Source organism: Danio rerio, chromosome 12 (assembly GCF_049306965.1).
Source record: "Danio rerio strain Tuebingen ecotype United States chromosome 12, GRCz12tu, whole genome shotgun sequence".
NCBI classification, from domain to species: domain Eukaryota; kingdom Metazoa; phylum Chordata; class Actinopteri; order Cypriniformes; family Danionidae; genus Danio; species Danio rerio.
Genome location: NC_133187.1, coordinates 38,686,530 through 38,709,608, shown reverse-complemented (window position 1 = coordinate 38,709,608; position 23,079 = coordinate 38,686,530). Strand labels below are relative to the sequence as shown.

General features: G+C 35.8%; 1 protein-coding gene across 3 annotated transcripts in view; it reads left to right on the top strand.

The window, feature by feature from the left end:
- Positions 1 to 15,361: 15,361 nt before the first annotated feature.
- Positions 15,362 to 23,079, top strand: part of si:ch211-216b21.2 — a 69,386-nt gene continuing 61,668 nt past the window's right edge. For 2 of the 3 annotated variants that reach the window (XM_002664008.8, XM_073918811.1), the window contains exon 1: positions 15,362 to 16,327. In XM_002664008.8, the coding sequence (XP_002664054.3) occupies positions 15,750 to 16,327 (578 nt within the window). In that variant the 5' untranslated portion in view covers positions 15,362 to 15,749. Of the gene's footprint in view, positions 16,328 to 17,550; positions 20,137 to 23,079 lie in introns of those variants that run through there. The other variant, XM_073918812.1, reaches the window with a different exon arrangement.

The following is a 23,079-nucleotide window of genomic DNA, read 5'->3' as shown; positions in this document are numbered from 1 at the left end:
TCTTTCATTTTCCTTCGGTTTAGTCCCTTTATTCATCTGGGGTAACCACAGTGGAATGAACCACGAACTTATCTAGCATATTTTTTACACAGCGGATGCCCTTCCGCCTGCAACTCATTACTGGTGTACATCCATACACACTCATTCACACTCATACCCTACGGCCAATTTAGTTTATTCAATTCACCTATACCGCATGTCTTTGGACTTGTGGGGGAAAACGGAGCACTCAGGAAACCCACGTGACCACTGGGAGAACATGCAAACTCCACACAGAAATGCCCACTGACTATATATGCTTCAGCAGCACAATTTTGGTCCAAAATAATGTCCAATATTTTTATTAAAATAATAATAGTGTCTATTCATTTACTAATTTATGATACTGCACTTTCAGATCTGACTTCCCTGGAGGGGAAATATGGAGCTAACAATAAGGCAAAACATTGAATTGTGTTATTTTTAATTACTCTTGAACTACTTTTCCCTGTGGATGACCCCTGACCTATTTTCTGCAAGATCTGAATTTCACGATCAGAATTTCTGGTTTTGAATTTTAGGAAACTGAATTTTATCTTTAGAACTTCAAACTGTATTTTTACAAACCCAATATCTGCAGTCCATATGAATTTAGAACCTAAAAAAAAATAAATAAATAAATCTGAAGTTTGAAAATACGTCTATAAAAATCTGACTTTAAAAATTAAGTTATCTTCAATTTCAGATGTTTAATATTCAAGTTAAGAAATTCAAATAAAAAAATAAAAAAATAATGGCATATGATATACAATTTTATTAAATTACAATTTTTATTAATTCAAATTAACACAATTCAAATTCAGATTAGTTTGGCATATTATTACCTCCATAGAGAAATCGTTTCAAAGTATTGACTTCCTCAGGCAAAAGTCACACTCCATGCCTTCCTTGGTTTGGATACAATTAGAAAAATGATGTCTATTAGAAAATACTTACAATTGAATTCAGAATTATTAAACCCCCTTTTATTTATTTTTTTCTTCTTTCTTAAATATTTCCCAAATTATGTTTAACAGAACAAGGAAATTTTCACAGTATGTCTGATAATATTTTTTTCTTCTGGAGAAAGTCTTATTTGTTTTATTTCGGCTGGAATAAAAGCAGTTTTTAGTTTTTTAAAATTATTAACCTCTTTAAGCTATATTTTGTTTCGATAGTCTATGAAACTATACACGTTACAAAATTATACACTAACTTGCCTAATTACCCTATCCTGCCTAGTTAACCTAATTAAACTAGTTAAGGCTTTAAATGTCACTTTAAGCTGTTTAGAAGTGTCTTGAAAAATATCTTGTAAAATATTATTTACTGTCATCATGACAAAGATAAAATAAATCAGTTATTAGAAATGAGTTATTAAAACTATTATGTTTAGAAATGTGTTGAAAAAAATCTCTTGTTAAACAGAAATTGGGGAAAATATAAACAGGGAGGCTTATAATTCATTTAATAATTCTGACTTCAACTGTAAGTGAACTTTAAAAACTTTAAGTGACTTTAAAAACCCCTGAAACTTTATTGTAACAATAAACAAAAATGGTTGTTATAGCAACATTATTGATTGCACAAGAAAACTTTAACAACCCTACAACTTACCGGAAAAAGGTTTTTCAGATTATTAAATGTTGTCAGAGGCAGCACGATGGCTCAGTGGTTAGCACTATCACCTCACAGCAAGAAGGTCACTGGTTCGAGTACCAGCTGGGTCAGTTGTCATTTCTGTGTGGAGTTTGCATATTCTTCCTGTGTTCACGTGGGTTTCCTCTGCGTGCTTCGGTTTCCCCCACAGTCCAAAGACATGTGCTATGGGTGAATTGAATAAACTAAATTGGCTTTAGTGTATGACTCTGTGTGAATGTGACAGTGTTTGGGTGTTTTCCGGTACTGGTTTGTGGCTGGAAGGGCATCCGCTGTGTAAAGCATATGCTGGGATAGTTAGCAGTTTATTCCGCTGTGGCGACCCCTGATAAGTAAGAGACTTAGCTGAAGCAAAAAGGAAAATGAATGAATGAATAAACTAAAGTTGACAACACTGAGAGATGTTACTTTAAGTCCATTTCAACAAAAGGTAATTTAGGGATACAGAAAAGTGTTTTTTACAGGCATTATTGTTAAAAAATAAAAGTAAATAAAATAAACATAAAAATATATTAATATATTAAATGTATTTTAATACAGAAGGAATTCTAAAGGGAATTCAATACCTTTTAAAGACTTTTTAAAGACCTTCTCAGTATATTTTAAGATCTCATCGCCCCTACAAGTTTTAATCAGTATCAAACCTTTAACTTAATAAACAGTTGTAGTTAAATAAATCAATGGAGCACAACCATGCAACAAAATTCAAATAAGCTCGGAAGAAACAAAGCTTGAAAGAATAAATTACGCGGTTGTTTTCAGTGACGGGCTTCAGCCACTCTTTAAACGTGTCTTTCTCCAACCAGGAGTACGCAAACTTACATTTTCCCATTTTGCCTTTTGTTTCGCTCTGTGGTTTTGCTACATGTGGAGAGCGTGAGCGTCACATCACATTACATTGTGTTTGTCACAAATTTTGTGATATCACCCTGACTGAACCAATCGCGTGGATCAAGCACACCATTAGTTATTATTAAGAGGAAAATAAAAATATATTTTATATATATAATATAGAGTCAAACATTTTGGACAACATTAAGACCTTGTAAAAACATAATTAAGTATGTTTAATACCTTTTCAAGGCCTTAATTTTCTCATAATTGATTTATATACTTTTAATACTTTTTAAGACCCAGCGGACACCCTTTAATTTATTTTTTTTCCTTTTCTATTAGGCTAGCATTAGGAAAAAAAAGAACAAATAATTACTTCCACTTACCTAAAGTCTAACTATTATGTAAACAGTTTCACTATGCCATACTTTTTTCCTTTCTTTCTTTTCTTTTTTAAGGATTGTTTGGATACGCTGAATAATCACTTAAGTATGCTGACCTAAAATAAGCAACATAAAAGATCTCTGCTGTAATGATGTTGAGCACACAACGGACGAGTAACAAAATATTTGTCTCCCATTACTAATTTCAAACACTGATATCTTATCACACAGACCACACTCATTCAAACACACAACCATCTCCTTTCTTGTGCAACACGTACACCTTCAAAAGCTTTATCAACCACCTCGGACCCCACCCAGAGTCACTAAGTAGAGTCTGTCGCCTATAAGTCTCGGCCAGACTGTAATTTCTTGCTTAAAAACAATGCTCCAATGCTCCAACAGGTCAGCACAATTTTGCACAGTATCAATTACACTGCTGCACTAAAGCAAACAAAACAGTCTCCATCAGCGCCTCCTTTAACATACCACTTTAGAGACTAGTCGAGCTGTTCAGGCACTTGCAAAAACCCAGAGGCGTCTGATGTCGCACTCAAGAGTGTTTTTAAGTGGAGCCATTCCTTCCGCACTTTGGAACTTTTCTCCAATTATCCTTTTTTACTTGAGGGGTGCTAATTATGTTGACTTGACGGGCGCTTTAGCGCTGGATGATTGGAATGAGCTAAATTTAAAAACAGACGTAAGGTAAAGTAGACAGCCATGGAAATACGAAATATTCTAAAACAATAAATGTTAGAGACAACCATAACCAAACATTTTATTTCAGTCCGGTAGCTCTGGTGAGTTTTCTGCTGAAAGAGAAGCAAAAGAGCAGCCTGCCCAACCTTTTCCTCAGATGCAAATTTGTCATCACTCCTGGATTACGCAGCACAGCTAACAAGGTATCTTTCACGCTCTGGCAAATATTAACAAGTCATGGATGGCAGAAATTTAATTATATAGTAGGGGTCTAGTAAAAAAAAAAAGCTAACTGTATAAACGAGAGCTCTGCTTATGTCCTGGTTAATGGCATTAGGCTAGAAGCTGACATTAACAAATAGTGTTCATTACATATTTTCCGTCTGACCGGGTCAGATCTTCCTACATGTAAATATCAGCGGTGGAGGTCGTTAACGTTTAAGAATGAAAAAGTATCTGATTAAAGGAAATCTGAAATGATTGTCTATCAGATATAGTTATAAAACATCAGTGTTAAGTTTGTACCTTTAAAAGAGTAATTAGTGACAGTCACTAGTTACTTCTCACAAATAGTAAGAGTTAGTAGTAGGGATGTTCAGACCCAATCACGTGATCTGAAATCGTGCCCGATCACGCGATTTCAGACTCGATCGGAATCACTACCTGCCTACGTATATATAAAGAGTTTAGATGCAAAAACCTTTAAATGCCGTCTGAAGATTTCCTCTAAAATGAGCATTTTTATTAGGCTCCTGTGTGTATATTCAGTAACGTCACTTTTACGGCAAAGAATAAGCCATTTTCCTGCTAGCACATGTCTTTAAACTGTGGGGGAAACCAGAGCACCCAGTTGAAACCCACGCAAACACAGGGAAAACATGCAAACTCCACACAGAAATGCCAACATGTAACATAATTATTTATATGATAATTGTCTTTATTGTCTTTATTATATATATTATTATAAAAAGGTATTTATTATTTTTTACTATAAAAAGGTATTTTGACAAGTAAAACTTGGTTTGAAGAACATTTGTACTTGTATTTTCACCTGCTTTGATCAAGGTTTTCTTTTACTGTGAAGCACTTTGTGACTTTGAAAGGTGCTATATAAAAACATTTTACTTACTAATTGGTGAAGTATAACTATTTAAAAATGACAGTTAATTAGTGTTTTGGGGCTGCACTTTGTTTTTAAACTGTTGAGTCTTTAATGTTACCAGATGATTTTTGATCTAAATACGCTTGACATGATCTCTTTGGTACATAAACTACTGTTATATGACATTTGAGTCAGTGTCTTTTATAAATCATTCATTCATTTTCCTTTGGCTTATTCATCAGGGGTGGTCACAGTGGAATGAACCGCCAGCTTATCCGGCATAGGTTTTACACAGTGGATTCCCTTCTGGCTGCAACACAGTACTGGAAAACACACTCATTCAAACACATACACTATGGCCAATTATTTTATTAAATTCACCTATACCTCATGTCTTTGGACTGTGGAGGAAACCGGAGCACCCGAAAGAAATCCCACATGAACACAAAGAGTACATGCAAACTCTACTCAGAAATGGCAACTGACCCAGCTGGAAGTTGAACCAATGACCTTCTTGCTGTAACAGTGCTAACCATTAAGCCACCGTGTCACCCCTATAAATCATAAAATGTAATATTTTTTTAAATGATCAACATTATTAACAGGACACATCCTAATGTATGGCAAAATGAAAGCACTACAACACTTTTATAGTTTTAATATTTGAAAACATTTAGTATTTGCCCCATTTTCATTTGTTTGCTGTGAATCAATCTTGATTGCAGAGCAACCGAAGCTCCTCTTACTGTTTTTCTCTTTAAGAGTTTTCCCACACTCGTCTTTCCCTCTTTTTGACATTTATCACACCTATTTGGGATACTGTTACAAATAATACTATAGCAAATACAACAAATAGCACATCTCTTTTTTTAGTCCACTCCAACTAAGTATGTCAAACAGCGGATCAACGAGTCAAAACTATTGCCAAAAAGCAGTTATTTCTACATCTAGCTGTCTCAACTGTCAAAGGCTCTTGCTAAAAAGTTGCTGAACTCAAAGGCAGGGTTTCCACACTCGATCAAATTAAGGAAGATAAACTGTTTTTGGAATGGATGCAGGTAATGTGTACTCAGGTGGCCGAATCTGACGCCAACATTCCCTAAAACAGTTTAAGCGCAAACCCAGAGGTTTTAATGGGATGGGATGAACTGGGTGCAAAACCAAAACTAATTTTATCATGCATCCCTTGAGTGACTCAGATGAAACCTTGGACGGTCATACTGAAGAGCTAAAAATGAATAAATACCAGTGTAACATAGTGCTCCCCACCTCATCAATAACTTGGAAACGTGTACAAATGTCTCACCTTTGCAGACGCTTTCAGTCGCTTCGTCGTCCAGCTCTTGTTGACAAGTCAAGGATGAGATCTCCTCTGCTTGTGAGCAATACAAACCCTTTTGAGAGAAATCAGAGAACCTGTCAGTCAAAAGACATTATGGAGTGCTCCTTCATTTGTGGTATTTTTTTTATATTTAACACATTACCGGAGCAGATTGACATCTGGTTCAGCTAAAAATAATTATGAGGGAATGTGGTTAATACAAGTTCTGGGGTGGCTGAAACTATGATTTATAGCTCAAGCATTCTGTATTGCCAAATTTAAAACCAAAATGTAAATCCTGTTTATTTATTCATTCATTCATTCATTCATTTTCTTTTCGGCTAACTCCCTTTATTGATCCGGGGTCGCCACAGCGGAATGAACTGCCAAATTATTCAGCATGTTTTTACACAGCGGATGCCCTTCCAGCCACAACCCATCTCTGGGAAACATCCACACACACTCATTCACTACGGACAATTTAGCCTACTCAAATCACCTGTACCGCATGTCTTTGGTCTCTGGTGGAAACCGGAGCACATAGAGGAAACCCACATGAACGCAGGGAGAACATGCAAACTCCACTCAGAAACGAAAACTGACCCAGTAGAGGCTCGACCCTTTTGCTGTGAGGCGACAGCACTACCTACTGTGCCACTGCAATAAAATTATTAATAATAATAATAATAATATTAATAATAATACAATATTAATAATAATAAATCTTTTGAAGTACATCTACAAATATTTGTATTTAAATTACTTTTTATTATTTTTATTTGATGGTTAAAACCCTCTCATGAAAAATTGAGTGCAATAATACAAAATACATTTATTTATTTATACAATGCCAACTGACCCAGCTGTGGCTAAAACCAGCGACCTTCTTGCTGGTGACAGCACTACCTATAGCGCCACTGCGTCACCCTATCCTATTTATTAAAAAGGCAAATTATTAGATAGACAGACAGACAGACAGACAGACAGACAGACAGACAGACAGACAGACAGACAGACAGACAGACAGACAGACAGACAGACAGACAGACAGACAGACAGACAGACAGACAGACAGACAGACAGACAGACAGATAGATAGATAGATAGATAGATAGATAGATAGATAGATAGATAGATAGATAGATAGATAGATAGATAGATAGTGGTTATACATCGCGTGTATTGTGTAACTGGGGACAGTTGTACTAAAATGAGTCATTTAATTGGAAAACCAACCCAGCATTTTTAGTGTGTATTAATAATGTAAAATAAACATTTATACAAAATCATTTATAAATTAAAAATCATTTATAAAAAATATATATCTTTATATTATTGTTACATTACATTTTATATGATGCCATTATGTCATATTATTATTTTTTTTATTTTTATATTCATTATTTTCACCTATTACTCGTAGGATAGTATTAGTAATCAAAGTTGAAGTAGTAAACACCTAATTTATTCTTGTTTAATTATAAAATAAACAAAATAAATATTTATATACCATCATTTATTTTTTTTCATTTTCAGTATGTACACATTGAAATACAACACTACTTAGACTTTTTACAATAACCTTGCTACATTTACAAAATGGGATCTTAAACACCACTGATTGACCATTATGTTCACATGCTCAACAGAAATGACTGTGATTGACTGTGAAGGTCATCAGTTCATCCAACATCACCACTGTTTACCAAGTGCATAAACAGCGTTTTAAAGCCCCAAAGCACTTGAACACAATGGCAAATCAGTGGTTAGTGGGAATTTTTAAATTTCAGTACCGATTGGCAGGGGCATCGCCAGCAATTTCGGGCCCTATGCCCAAATATTTGAAGAACCCACCCCCCGTAAGAAAAAGTGAAAAGGCCGGGGAGTGGGAGGCGGGGTTGGGACATTAGCGATTTCATAAGTGAAGAGTTGCTGGCTCCCCAAATTGCCAGGGCCCTATGCACCCTGTATTTTGATCAAAATAAATACAGTATGTAAATATATAAATTCATTTGATAAGACATTTAATGGCAAAAGGGCATCATACGATTGCATTGCTGCTTTTTAATGAACTTTTGCTCTCTGCCTGGCCTTTAATGAACTAGCAGAGCTTGTTTAGGTCTCTTCACTTCTGATCCCACAGCGGAGTAACAGGGAGGTCGCGAACATGGCTGACATTTGTTTATGTAAGAAAGCAATCCATCTAATGACTGAGTCATCTTCTCAAAGGGCCTCTGGTGGAGGAGAGTACAGATGAGAGTCACACGGGGAGGTTGCGGGACTCATCTCTGAAGCCAGGCCCATTAGTGTGATCAATGTGTGTGTGAGAGAGAAAGAGAGAGACTGGAGCATTGTATTAGAGTGGGATTTTAACAAGTTTCAGTATAATGTCCATCGGCTGAAATCTATATTTTGTTGACTGGATTTGCTGAAGGCAAGTGTTATGTTTCCATAAGTCCATTTGAAGCATTTAAGACATGTCTCATATTTTGCAAATGATATGATTTGTGTTTAACATGTGCTAGTCATTCGTTTTGGATGACTTTCATCTCTTGTCTCTCTTCCTCTCTCACCCAAATCTGTCCATTAAAACTTAAAGAGTTGAGGTTGGTCTGGGTTGAGTCTTGCTGCCTCTTACAGGCTGGAATGTGTCACACATGTATTACAGAAACATGTGGTACACACACACACACACACACACACACACACACACACACACACACACACACACACACAAACACACATCACACAACTAATCACATTTGCTCTTAATTAGCTATGTTAAACCTGATTCATAAACCCTGTCATGCTTCTTCTTGAAATCTATTTTACATTAAGGGCCTATTGTTAGCGCTCATAACGCTTTAAAATGTAATGTAAAGATGCCTCGGGCTGTTCTCTGCAATCAATCTTGATCTAAACATTTAAGCGGCATTTCAAATTAAACTCCTAATTTGACTAAGAGCATGATTTATTTGCATTTCCGTGGCCCTAAATGAAAACTCTTCCTCTACAGTACAGGAAAAACACTTGGCTTGCACGTCTGAACCACAGATGCGTTGATGTATCTAAATACATTTCCTAACCATTTGCTTAGAACTTGGGTGTATAAATCACTTCAGTTAATCCTGTATTACAGTAAAAAACAGTGAGCTGTATTCAAATATATTGTTTAAGACACTCTAATGTGGCTGTACTCTTAAACTCTTATTAAATAAATAAATCTTTAACTCTTAATAGAAATGATTCGTTAAAAAATCTGTCTGTCTGCCTGCCTGCCTGCCTGACTGACAATCTATCTATCTATCTATCTATCTATCTATCTATCTATCTATCTATCTATCTATCTATCTATCTATCTATCTATCTATCTATCTATCTATCTATCTATCTATCTATCTATCTATCTATCTATCTATCTATCTATCTATCCATCCATCCATCCATCCATCTCGACTTGCCTCATGTATAAGCAATCAGAGTTTTACAGTTACCTCTCATGCCCTTCTGAATCTTGAGCAGTTCTATGACTGCATAAGCTACATTACCTGCCCTGTATTTTTCCACCAGCACTGGCCGTAAAGATGTCTCTCTCCTGCTGAGATGTCCCAAATCCACACATAAAGCTGTCCAGAGAAAACTACAGCAAACTCTTCACCGCAGCATGCCGAGGGGGCCCAAGATTCACATTTCTGATGCACAAGCCGTCTCTTTGTGTTCTTGAGATTGTGCTTGCTGTCCATAAAAACACTGAGATCCTATTAACAAAAACAACGCAAAAGAATGATTACAGCTGTTCATCTAATAAAACCTTTACTGCGGTTTCAAAATGCATGTCTGAACTCTCTAAGCAACTGACAGCAGATCCTTAAGTCTGTTTTACAGTTTAGTTCAATGCGGAGAATCTATGGTTAGAGCTGGGAGATTACTCGAAAAGTAACCGAAATCGACATTCAGAACCTATAATCGATCTAACTTTTCCAGGACAATTTTTAAATTACATGTGGAGTCATGTGACCCCGCTCTGTTAAAGGCTGAGGCTGATATATAGTTCTGGGGCCACTTAGAAGCCACGTCTGATTTCTGGTCAAGTAGGTTGATGGACCCACTCTTGAGCCTTACAATTGCACTACATTGGGAGCTACGCCAAAGATGCTTTGACACGTCATATTTTAAAAATTAGCACATTAGTCAAAGCACATAAAATTATTATTTACATTAAAATATTTGTTTACAAAAGATGCAAAAAATGCAGTGTTTAAACTATTATTTACAGGATATAAATAAGTTATTTTATTTAGAAGAGATACTGCTTTTTTTCTACTTTTAAAATGGAAAACTTTGAAAATTTATTTTGTTTTTAAGTTATTTATTTTTACTTTTTTTATAAAATGGGGACTGTTAGTTTTAGGCAATGTGTGTTTTAATTTTAGTTGATCAACTTTGAGGTTCAATAAATAATCATAGATTTTAGATAGTGTGTGTTTCCTTTAATTATTTTGAAGTCAAGTAATGTGCTTTTCTTTTAAAAAATCTCTCACTTAATATGTGAGCGTGTTTACTCTACAAAACTTGTCAGTGAACTCTGAGGGCAAAAAATTAAACAAATACATAAAATAATCATTCATTAACCATAGTTGAGTTAAAATATTCAATCAATCGAGATGTAGATTTTAGGCCAAATCGCCCAGTCCCATCTATGATAACAGCTATGAAAATAGTTATCTATTGTATATATGCTCTTACATTTTAACCACTTAAACCACTGTGTAATTATGTTCTGAGACGTCCTCTTCTGTATAACTCAAGAGAATGATGAAAAAGCACATGCTTGTACAATTTGCAGTAACAAAATTGCAACTGAGAGAAAGAGAGAAACCAAAAATACATAAACATTGGCACAATATTGTGCAATGAAGCCTATTTCTTTTTTTTTTTTTCAGTGGACTGACCTCTACACTCAGCAAAAGTGTCTCTGCACATTCCTTTATCGTGCAACCGATAATGGTGGTGCAAAAACATTTGACCCAAAGGGCATCACAGTGGGATGGCCTGGCTATGGTTGTTGCCTCTTCTTTCTCCCGGGATGGCCAGAAAGGGCGAGGGTGTGATTTGTTAAATGCGAGTCAGCCCCTGCATTGTGTCCTCATCACGGGGACATCTGGCACAAGCAAGCCGGTGTTTTGACTGAGGTCTCCATCTCCATTCTGAAGCAGTGGGCTGTACTGCATTGAAACACTCCTTTGGCTTTCTCATGGTAATGCTGCAAACTACAGGAGCAGATGTGAAACATTTGGTTCTGTTCTTGTTCACTTGTAAAGAAATAATGCGCTGCTTTTACTTTCATTTCACCATGCTGTGTTTCCCTCCTTATTAAAAAAGAAAGACAATATGGTGACAAGAAGGAAAAAAAAAACGATAGTCGTCCTTGGTGGCCTGAAGTGCGCTGATGAGGTCCGGGTGTAATCGGAGTTAGAAGAATGACGGATTAAGGGAAAAGCAAATGAGGAGCCAAATGTTTCCGAAATCTGTCAGTGATGTATCTGTAAAGATAAACGGGGGTGAAAACTGTGGTGGAACGAACACTGACATTATTTTTTGTCTCTCACTTATCCATCCACACAAATGACAAAGAGCACACACCCTGTAGATTTGGAGATGACGTTTATAGATTTAGTCATGCAAGCCTGAAATAATCTTATTAAACTCTTACCATGGCTATGTAAACACACATTTGTATGTAAGATCAAATAATGTATCAGTTTCATAATTTTTTTTTCTTTATCAAATGGCTTTCTACCATGTGCACAGCACTAGTTTAAATTATGCATTTTCCCAAACATTTAACAAAGTATTGTGGCCGGATTTCTAATTGAATCTAATTTGCTAAGAAATTCACTGTGAAATCATATTTAAAATGAAAAAAAAAAGTACTACCACCTTTATTTTTGAGACTGTTGAACAGTTCAGTTACTTCAAGCCCATAGCCAGGGGGGTTTGGGTGGTTTGGAAGACCCACCCCTCACTGACAAGTTCAGAACATGTCTCATACATGCGCTCATTTGTCCTATTTTAATTTGCTATGCCATCAAACATAGTAAAAATAACCCATTAAAGAGCTTTAAAACCAAGCGGAATCCTCTGTTGGCTGTCGCTTCGATGTGACTTAAATTAATCAGTTTTGGCCAATGCTAACAAATATTTTCATTTTACAATCTGACTTTAGATGAGTCATCTCTCGCTACTGCACTGATTTTAAACAAAGAAAACATTTTACAGATAAATTTTATTCTAAATCTTGGACCTTATTCTTGAAACAAAAAAAAAGCAATTAAAGGGTGTGAAGCACAAAAAAGTGGACTATGTTGAAATTGATGTGAATACTATTTTGGCTACTGTTGTTGTCCATGAATGTTTAAATTAATTTTTTTTTACAAGAGAGAATAGAAAAATTGTGAAGCTCTACATTATTATTATTATTATTAGAAGTAGTAGTAGTATCGTTATTATTATTATGTTTTAAATATTTTTTTATGCAAATGGCCAAATTAGGGAAAGTTGAATGTGCTGGCCAGTTTGTTATTGGCCTAATAAATGACAATATACTACAGTTTTTTCTGATGATATACGATGTAATAAATATGTATTTTAAAAATAAGTATTATTTTAAAGAGCCCATATTATGGGTTTTTGAAAATTCCCCTCCATGTAGTGTGTAACACAGCTCTAAGTGAAGCGAAGTATCCAGCTAAGGCTTAAATCTGTAAGAATACAGTGTTTAAAACGGTTGATTCATCTATAAAAGAGTCGACTCATAGTGCTTCAAACGAGTCGCCTTGATACCGACTCATTAGGTGTTTCGCCATGACGTACGAACGAAACCAAGTTATTCACGTGCACGCGCAAACCCGGGAGATTTCAAACCTGAGGCCCCGCCCTCTGACGCAGAAACCCAGACACACACCCACAAACACACGCACACCCACAAACACACGCACACAAACATGCCGGTCGATTGAAGTCACACTGCAGATGGATATATTGAGTCTCTACCCAAAGATGAAACCTCAGCATTATAACCAAGCAGTTGGAAACTTCTGGAAGCTACATGCTACAAAGAATACTTCATCTGAGTTTGTTAAAGGAAGGATCAGTAAAGAGTAACTGATGGACGTCAGGATGGGTTTCTTCCATTTCTCAAGTGTAAGTACGTGCGGTTAAAGTTGTTGCCTCGTTTACTCTTGCTTGCAAATGTATTTAGTTGTGATTTGTTACTTGTAACCGAGTGTACTGTATCAGGTTAACTGGATATTTTATCTTATCGCGTGCAAAGTCACGTTAAAAACGCGACGCGTGCTGTTTGTTTATGGAGCTCCGTGCTAGAGTTCTGCTCCCGCGATTTATTCGGAAATTTATTCCCGCGCCGCAGAAATCTGGCGCGGGGACAGCCGCGGGAATAAATTTCCGAATAAATCGCGGGAGCGGTCGGTAACGGGTTTAATTTGGGACGGGAGCGGGCTGTCTAGCAATATCACGGATATTGCTATGCGAATTAGAAAGAGAGAGTCTGCGTGGTGCTTGTGTGTGTGTTAGTGCGCACGCGCGCGTATGAGAGAGAGAGAGAGAGAGAGAGAGAGAGAGAGAGAGAGAGAGAGAGAGAGAGAGAGAGAGAGAGAGAGAGAGAGAGAGAGAGAGAGAGAGAGAGAGAGAGAGAGAGAGAGAGAGAGAGAGAGAGAGAGAGCGAACGAACGAACGACAGCTTGGCTGTCTGGACTGTATACTGGGTGATTTTTGGTTGTGTTCTCCGCTCTAGCGGGACCGGGCGCGGCGGGCAGAAAACGGAGCGGGTTCTCAGGCTAAAACCTGGCGGGTGCGGGCGGAAGCGGGAGCGTTGTCATCCGGAGGTGTGTGTGTGTTTTTGTGTGTGTGTGGTATGGCCAGTACACGACTGTCTCCTTCGTTCGGTTATCCGTGGCACTATCCACTCGCCATAGTGTGGCAGCTAAAATCCACGTCTATACTATCGAGCGTGTATGAACTGTGATTACTTTTTAAATTGCTGATTAGCTATTGGCCATTTCCCTCTCTGACTGAAGGCAGTCGACCAATCGCGACAGACTGTCATCGGTCCAATCAGCGCAGATTAGCTCCGCGCTAAGGAGGGGTTTGGGAACAAATGAATCACTGGACGATTCATACAGGAGTCGCTGGGATAATTAGGTAAAAATAAATGCAGATTATAAGACCATGAAAGTGTTTTTTGACCTTGCATGCATATTAGACTGTTGTTGGAGACCCTTACAACCAGGATATGACCCTATTTCATGTATAATATGGGCTCTTTAAATTTCTTCATTATAAATTTTTAGGAAAAAAATTTGGGATATCAAAAAGTGTGGTTATGATAATCATCCAGTAAGCTTATTTAGCTAAAAATAGTGCATAAAATCTCAAAAAAATGCCGAATATTAATCTGATAATTAAATAAAAATGAGACGTATAACTGCACGTATAATCTACTTTTTTTGAGAGAAAAGAAACACCCCTTTTAACAGGCTGGCTACGGACCTGTATTTACTGCAAAATATGAGGCTACATGTACAGCACATAAATATATGTACATATATACAGTTGAAGTCAGAATGGTTAGCCCCCTTTGATTTTTTCTTTTTTAAATATTTCCCAAATGATGATTAACAAAGCAAGGGAATTTTTCACAGTATGTCTGATAATATTTTTTTCTTCTGGAGAAAGTCTTATCTGCTTTAAATTGGCTAGAATAAAAGCAGTTTTTAATTATATATATATATATATATATATATATATATATATATATATATATATATATATATATATATATATATATTAATTAAGGTCATTAATAAATCAGTCATTGGAAATGAGTTATTAAAACTATTATGTTTAGAAATGGGTTAAAGAAATCTTTTCTCTGTTAAACAGAAATTAAGGAAAAAAATAAAAAGGGGGCAAATAATTGAGGGGTGCTAATAATTTTGACTTCAACTGTATAATTTTTAGTCATTATACGGTTAAATGTATTAACTTTTGAGAACATGCTGATTTTACTCAAGCAATCTCTACAACCTGCATTTGTTTGCCTGTAGAAGCAAGGGCTGAAAAGTGACATTTGCTTTGAACACGAGCGTGACCGTTGTTCAACTAAACTGACAGGTGGGTGGAGTCTGAAATTCTTATCTTACATATCACTGGTCAATTTCATGCAAACAACATGCACTCGTGGAACCTGATTGGCCCGCGACGTGTCATTCACTTCAAGTGACGTCATTCTGAAGTTAGATACAAGGCACACACGTGTGGGCTCCTAGTGTAATGAAAGTTTATCCGAATTTTACAAATCACCTAAACCAATGGATGGATTTTAATGATCCTTTTTTATTTTTATTTTGGATTTATTCATTTATTTTTGTATAGCCTAGATTAATTTAGATTAAAACAAACTATTAAAAGAATATTTAGCACAGTGACTTAAAACTCGCATTTATCTAACTTAATTATCAGATTAATAACTACTTGCTTTACAGCAGCTAACATTACATGCATGCGCAAGGGTGTTTGGGAGACCGGCGCGCGCGAACTCTAATCCACCTTTGATGCTCTCGAGCTTCAAACTCTGCCTTATTTTTGATGGCAAGACTGAATAATGCCAGTCTAGCATGGCTGTCTCTCCAACTTATGCCACCCGTGGACCGACATGGCATTTAGCCGCGTCTTTTCGGACCCTCCGTCCAAGAGCATCTTTAAGACCTTCGCGATCATGTTGCTGTCTATCCTCGCGTCCTTATACTTTCTCCACTGCCTCACGGAGCGATGCGGGACCTGCATGCCCACGGAGAGAAGAGACGCGGGTCCTGCGGAGGGATTTTACGCCATGAAGCTTAAAGATTTTGGGTCTGTGAGGAGAAAAAGACTTCTGCAGAAAAGGACTTCCACGAGACCTTTGGTGATGAGGCACCACAGCTTGCACCAAAGTGTCAGTGCGGAGGATTTACCTGAAATTGAGGCAGATAAGCGCATGTTTCTGTCACGCGTAAAGCTGTCGAACTCTTTGAATGTGGATTTGGAGACTGGAGGATCGTATTTTGATACAGGTAAACTGAGCTCGTTAGGTGAGGGCAGCAAGAAGCTTCCTCAGGCGATCATCATCGGCGTGAAAAAAGGCGGGACGCGCGCACTGCTGGAGTTTCTGCGCGTGCATCCAGATATACGCGCGGTCGGAGCGGAGCCGCACTTCTTTGACCGGAATTATGAGAACGGACTGGACTGGTACAGGTGAGTTAAGTTACCCATCACATGATGATGTGCCCAGTTACACAATACACGTGATGTATAATATCTATCTATCTATCTATCTATCTATCTATCTATCTATCTATCTATCTATCTATCTATCTATCTATCTATCTATCTATCTATCTATCTATCTATCTATCTATAGGCTACGCGCGCGCACACATACATTACTAGGGCTAGGCTATAATAGTGTTATGCTTATAATAATTTGTTTGTTTGTTGTAACACTGGTGTTTTGTTTTTTAAGCTGTTGTGAATTATGTAAACACCTTTTTAAAACAAAAAAGCCAAACTTAAATGTAAACTAATCTAAAAGTTTTTTTTTAATAATCTTATATAACTGATAATTGTCTAATTATAGTATGTCTAATTTGGTAATAATAAATATATATATATATATATATATATATATATATATATATATATATATATATATATATATATATATATATATATATAAAGGACGTAAAAAGTAAAAAAAAATATTTAAAAAAATATTTATTTATTGAAAAATTAATTCAAATAAACCCACCTCTTATCATTAAAATTATGTAACAAGTTCATTAAAATTATGAATGCTTCACACTAACCACTTCAGCCTTTTCTCAACCAATTGGTATATTAGATTAAAATCATTTTTTAAAAATCATCAAATTAACAGCTGAGCATAAGCTAAAAAGCATTCAATATTATATAATGCAAAAAGAGCTTTTTGAGGTCAATAATACTGGATGTTTTACTTAAAAATAAAAGATGCAGGAAGGAAAAAAATAAAGAAACTAATATTTCACTCAAATAACAGTTTACTTGTTACAGTTTCACTTTAAACTTTTTAACTAAGTTAACGTGAAACAAGTGCAAATTTAAGACTCTGAATTAAATATTATAATAGTAGTTTTGTAGTATTTTTATGTCTCAAAGTTGCTAAAGAATATTCAGTACGATAACCAGTTTTTGGTGTACTTTTATTTGTACTGTAACTAGTCTTCTGCATCTGCATGGTGTGTGTGTGTGTGTGTGTGTGTGTGTGTGTGTGTGTGTGTGTGTGTGTGTGTATGTGGTTTACTCGAATATCTTTAAGGCTGCTGCTAGAGTTTAACAGCAGCTTGTCGTTTCTGTGTAATGGGGCATATCAGACATCACAGCTATGTTATTAAGAGGGATTATGGCGGTAATGAAAGGTTACCTGTCTGTCTCTGCAGGTATATTTCACCAGCAGATTTAGCTAACATACCAGGTCATGCAAAGGTGCAAAGACAAACTTGCCCTCCTCCAAGGGATTACGCCTTCCTGTACTTCCTCCTGTTGAAAGCACAAATAAAACACAATGAATAAATGCTAAATTTCTGATTATTCCATCTATTCTTCGTCTTTCACAGTATTCTCCACTCTCATTCATTTGACGTGCTTTGTTACATGTAAATGAGAATCCCTGTTTATTTAGAAGAGTTGGCCAGGATTCTTGGAAATGTGACACAAGGCTCGGAAAACAGGCTGTGTTGCTTTTTTACAATGCGAAGTAGGCAAAAATTCCACATTCAATGATAACAATATATATTTCGATATAAGTTGTTAACCCTTTTGTGCCGACATTTTTAAAAATTATTTTATGCATATATCCTTGTTAACAGTGTCCTATATGAACATGTTTTGCATTTATTTTCTCCAGGAATTAGATTTTTTTCAAGAAATCACATTTGAATATGCAGCAACTATAGTTGCCAGTGGGCAAATATGTTGTAAGCACCGCTCATCTAAAAATTAAATAGGAGAAGAAAATTTGTCATCCTAACTTTAAACAATTGATTTCAACAGATTAATTCATATTCATAAACAATTTTATTATGTTTAAAATTTGAAAACTAATTGATGTGAACTCAGCAAAACTATTTCTCACAGTTTTATGAATACGAAAACACAAAGAACTAATCCATTTGTCTTACAGTGATGAAATACACACTAGTTTCTCCAACAAATTACTGTATGTCCATTATAGATTATACCATGGATAAAAAGCAGCGATTTAGGCAATACTCATGTCTGTGTCGACAGCAGGGCTTAAGATTGGGATTGATTTTGGTTGTAGTTTTGTGATTTTCTTCAGTGATGCTGCTTTTTAACAGGAGGAGTTCATAATTCTCTGTGCTATTTTAAATCTTTGTGGGAGAGGGACCAGTAGGAGAAGTTAATGTTACTCTGAAGATTTAGCTGTGTATCAAATTATGTATAAAAAAGTCTACTTTAAAGTAAGGTTATTAGTTAAAGGGTTATTTTTAAATGGGTTATTATGGAAAAAAAACATTAAACAAGGCCATAACCTTGATTTATTAACTTATTAACACATTATTCGCTAATTCGCCATTATTTATGTACTTACAAGGTATTTGCCCACTGGCAACTTTAGTTGCCGCTTAAACATTTGTCAAATTATACACAAAATCATAGATCTCTTGAAAGATTTGTTTTGTTTGGATGAATCTAGAGACCTTTATGATTAAGTTAATATATATTTGTAAACAAAAATATTTAATTAACATGAAAAATGCCTTTATTTTGGGGGGTTTTCCTCCATTTTGCATCCTGAAATTAAAGGTAGGAAGTTGAAGGCCTCATGTGACAGGAAGTAAATCAATTCCTTCTTTTTCCTGAAATCCTTTATTTGGTTGCTTGCTTGCATGTCATTGAGAAATAGAACATTGATAACATGTACAAAATTACTTGCAAAAGGAAAATGGCAACTGTGAACTTATGCAACTATTGTTGCCGGTGGGCTTAGATGGGTTAACGCTTCCAGATTTAAAAGAGTACCCCAACAATGACTGTCTCTAGTATCACCACACTTTTAGTTTTCAATTGTTGCACATTTCTGCTGTGTGATTGGCTCTTAGTAAAATATGCAGAGGACATCAATGCTATTGACATAAACTTTGATATAATATTGGTTTTGTTGGACCAGCCTTAACGGGAAGGGCTTAAAACGTATATAATTAGAGGTGTAACGATTCACCTGACTCATGATTTGATATGATTCACGATACTGATCTCACGATTCATGATTAATCACGAGTTTTTTACTAAATTATTTGAAACAAATTTAAGGTGAAGAGCCCTTTAACTTTTTTAATTAAATGCTGCACAATTTTTGCAATTTATTATATTTCTTGCTATTGCTTTTTTGAAAATAAATTCCAAAATTAATGAATAATAGAAACTAAATAAGACTCATTATTATAAACAAACTAAAGCTGTGACTGTGCTGAGATTAAAAACTTTTAAACAGAAATATCCGCATATCTATGTTTTATGGCATAAGCTGAAGTCTTTGCACATTTACAACGTCCCGTGCTGATGAGAAAACTTTTTCACTGGGGACTGAGATGGCTGGTGTGGAGAGGAAAACCTTTTCTAGACATGAGAGCAGTGTGTACAGAGGTGGTCAATAGACCCTCTGATGCAGGGGACTGGCCACTGGCATAAAAAAACTAATAATTATATAGGATAGAGACAGGAGTTGAACATGATTATTAAGGTGAACATTTTCTAAACATAATATCTCATTTCTAACTGGTTTATTTTAACTTTGCCATGAAGACAATAATATTTTAGATATTTTTCAAGACACTTCTACACAGCTTAAAGTGACATTTAAAGGCTTTTAGACTACTGAAAAAAAAACTGCTTAAAAAATTAAATAACTGCTTTTATTCTAGCTGAAATTAAACAAAAAAGACTTTCTCCAGAAGAAAAAATATTATCATACATACTGTGAAAATTTCTGTGCTCTGTTAACATTTAAAAAGAAAAAAAAAATCAAAGGGAGGCTAATAATTCTGACTTTAACTGTAAGTATCAGTGATACACTTAAGAAGAGATAATCTTTAACATTTTTAAATATTCAATAATAACATGCAAATTATTAAAGTATGCATAAACTAATTTGAAAAGAAGAGGGTAAAAATAATTCAATACCTGCTTCTGTAACAGAACAACTTTCTCTTTCAGTCTGAAAAACATCTTAACACTTTCGCTATGAAAACACTGATGTACCATCTGATCTCCGTAGCACTCGGAGCAAGCATGGTCCACATGGTTTGGTTTCATAATAGTTTTTTTTTTTTAAGTAAAGAGACGTCTGTGACAGTAGTTTTTCATTGTGCTGACGGTGCATGTGCATCATATTCATTATTCTGTTAGTGTATTTAAATGTCTTTTCACAGTATTTGCACACAGTTTGTCTAGCACACTTCACCGCTGTCATTTTACTCTGCGCCCCACCTCTTGCTAGCCATTTATGTGCAGGTAAATTGAGTTTGCACCTGTAAACACAGTGCCTCCTTTGTTCAAAACATGTATCACCATTCACTCAACATTTTAACCGGTTTGATTAGTCACATATTTGAATGGATTTTCGACCCACTCACGGTGAATCGTTACATCCCTATACAGTAAATAATAAATCAACAATAACATCAAAATGATGTATTTGAAATTACAGCATGCTAATTACTCCATTTACAATATAAATAAATGATACAAATACAGCCAAATGATTCAAGTAAGCAAAATAAACTGCTAACAGAAAAGTTAGCAAAATGGATGAGTGTCAACTTTCTACAAGACAGGAAAAAATAAAGAAATAAACGGCCAATGTTTTTCTCTCTCGCTCTCTTCACGAATGAGCTGAAAGACGTTTCCTGAATTTATTCACGAGGCGCGGCAGTTTGATGGATCTGTGCAAATGTCTTAAAAATAAAGAAAACAAACATAAAATTAGTTTTGCGGCATAAATTTTCGCCCTTTGTCAAACCCTCTGGGAATAATTGCATTTCTCCCGACCGCTGAAGTTATGAATGGGCTCTGTTTTGTTTTTTTCTTCTCTCCCTGCACTAATCACTGTGTCCAATTTGCTGGAATTATGTGACTCTTTTCAGGCTCGGCTGTGAATGTTTAAACACAGAGACTTCCATCTGCAAGGATGAAGGTCCTTTGTGTGTCGTAATGGCTGATACCGAGACTGTGAAGGAATCACACAAGTTTGCTTCTCTGTGGGAATGTGAGATGTCTGTCTGTGTGTGTGTTTTGTCAATTAAGTTGCTCGTGTCCAGTTGGTCCTGTTGGTTGTGCGAAACATTTACAAGCAGTGTGAGCCTTTTTTTTAAACTAGTGGTTTGCCAAAGAACAAAAGCAACATACTGAAAAAGTAACTTGAACATTGTCAGAATGCATTTGTGCTACTACAAATAGTGTTGTGGTTGCTTGTCAACACAATACTCACCCATGTGTAGTCAGCATGGCAATGGTGAAATCAGACACACTGGAACATCTGTCAAAATATTGTGTATTACTGTAGATTACATAATATTGTATAATAAAGGCTAGTTTTTTATTTGGGCAACCAACTTTTTAGAAATTAAGTTTCAGAGTTCATTCGCTCAGCTTTCACAAACACTTTTCTGCCAGTTGCTGCAGCAATGGCACTTAAAACCTGAGGCTTTTCTTATGTAAATCAGTGATAATAGAAAGACTCAGTGTGATGAGTGGACTTCGGTTTAACAAAAGTGTTACAATCAAAGTTTCTAAATGACTCTGTCAGAAACCTGTTAATGACTAGTCGAGGAAAACCGAGTAGATACTCTTCAAATAGATATGGTGTCCCAAAATTGTCAGCGCTGGTGCTTTTAAAGATGGGTAGAATATAGTAAACTTGCAGTAAATCGAGTAAATATAGTAAACGGCTACATATTAGTGTATTGTGCCATGGAAAGTTGGGTTCTCTTTAATACCTGTGTAACTTTATAGAAGGTTAATAATAAATCAGGGCCATTTAATAAAAAAATATAAAATTTAGTGAGTTTACAGTATACAAAATATATATATATATATATATATATATATATATATATATATATATATATATATATATATATATATACACACACACAACAATTTAACCCCAATTTTTTTTTTTCTGGTCCAGAAAAAACCTCCAAATCAAGGCCCAATTAAGCTTACAAACAATTACACCACATTCAAATGTCAATCACAATTACTGCTCTGCAAAATAAAATGGTGATGCAGCTTTTCTGAAATATGCCTTAGCTTTTGGCCACATGAACTGCTTTAGTTTTGTTCATAAATAATTTGGGCTGCTATACTTGAGGTAAATTTCATACTTCCTTTCAATTACAGCATTGTTTTATATGTGAGGAAATTTAGCAATTACACATCTGGAGAGCTCGTGCACTTCTGTTTCTTTGCACTCTTCCCCCTCGGTAGCCCCTGCGGTGAGGGCTTTCTCTCAAGTGGATTCAAAGAACGCATATCAAAGCCTAGCCATTCAAACTACATTAAAACCTCTTTAAAATTCAGGCTAGAAAATGTGGAAGGAAAAAAATATATATCTAGGCCACGTGCCTGTAGAAATTCCTTCTCATTTTCCCTCCTTAAACTATCCTAAGCTGAACTTTGCATTGTGCAAATAAACTAGCTAGCATAATCGCAAGCTCTGAGCGTCTCTGAACATTAAGCAACATGGTTTTGACTTGTAAAGCTTGTTTATGATTGAGCGGGTCTTTAACAAGTCTCTAGTTTGGAGCAAGTAGACGCATCTCTCATCACAGGTGTTGTGGGGAAGGTTTTGGAGAACCTGTGGAGAGGTTGGCAGAGGGAAGGGTGATTTGCTTCACACTGGCAGACGCAGCCTGTGGTAACTGCTTTATAGTGCAGTGGCA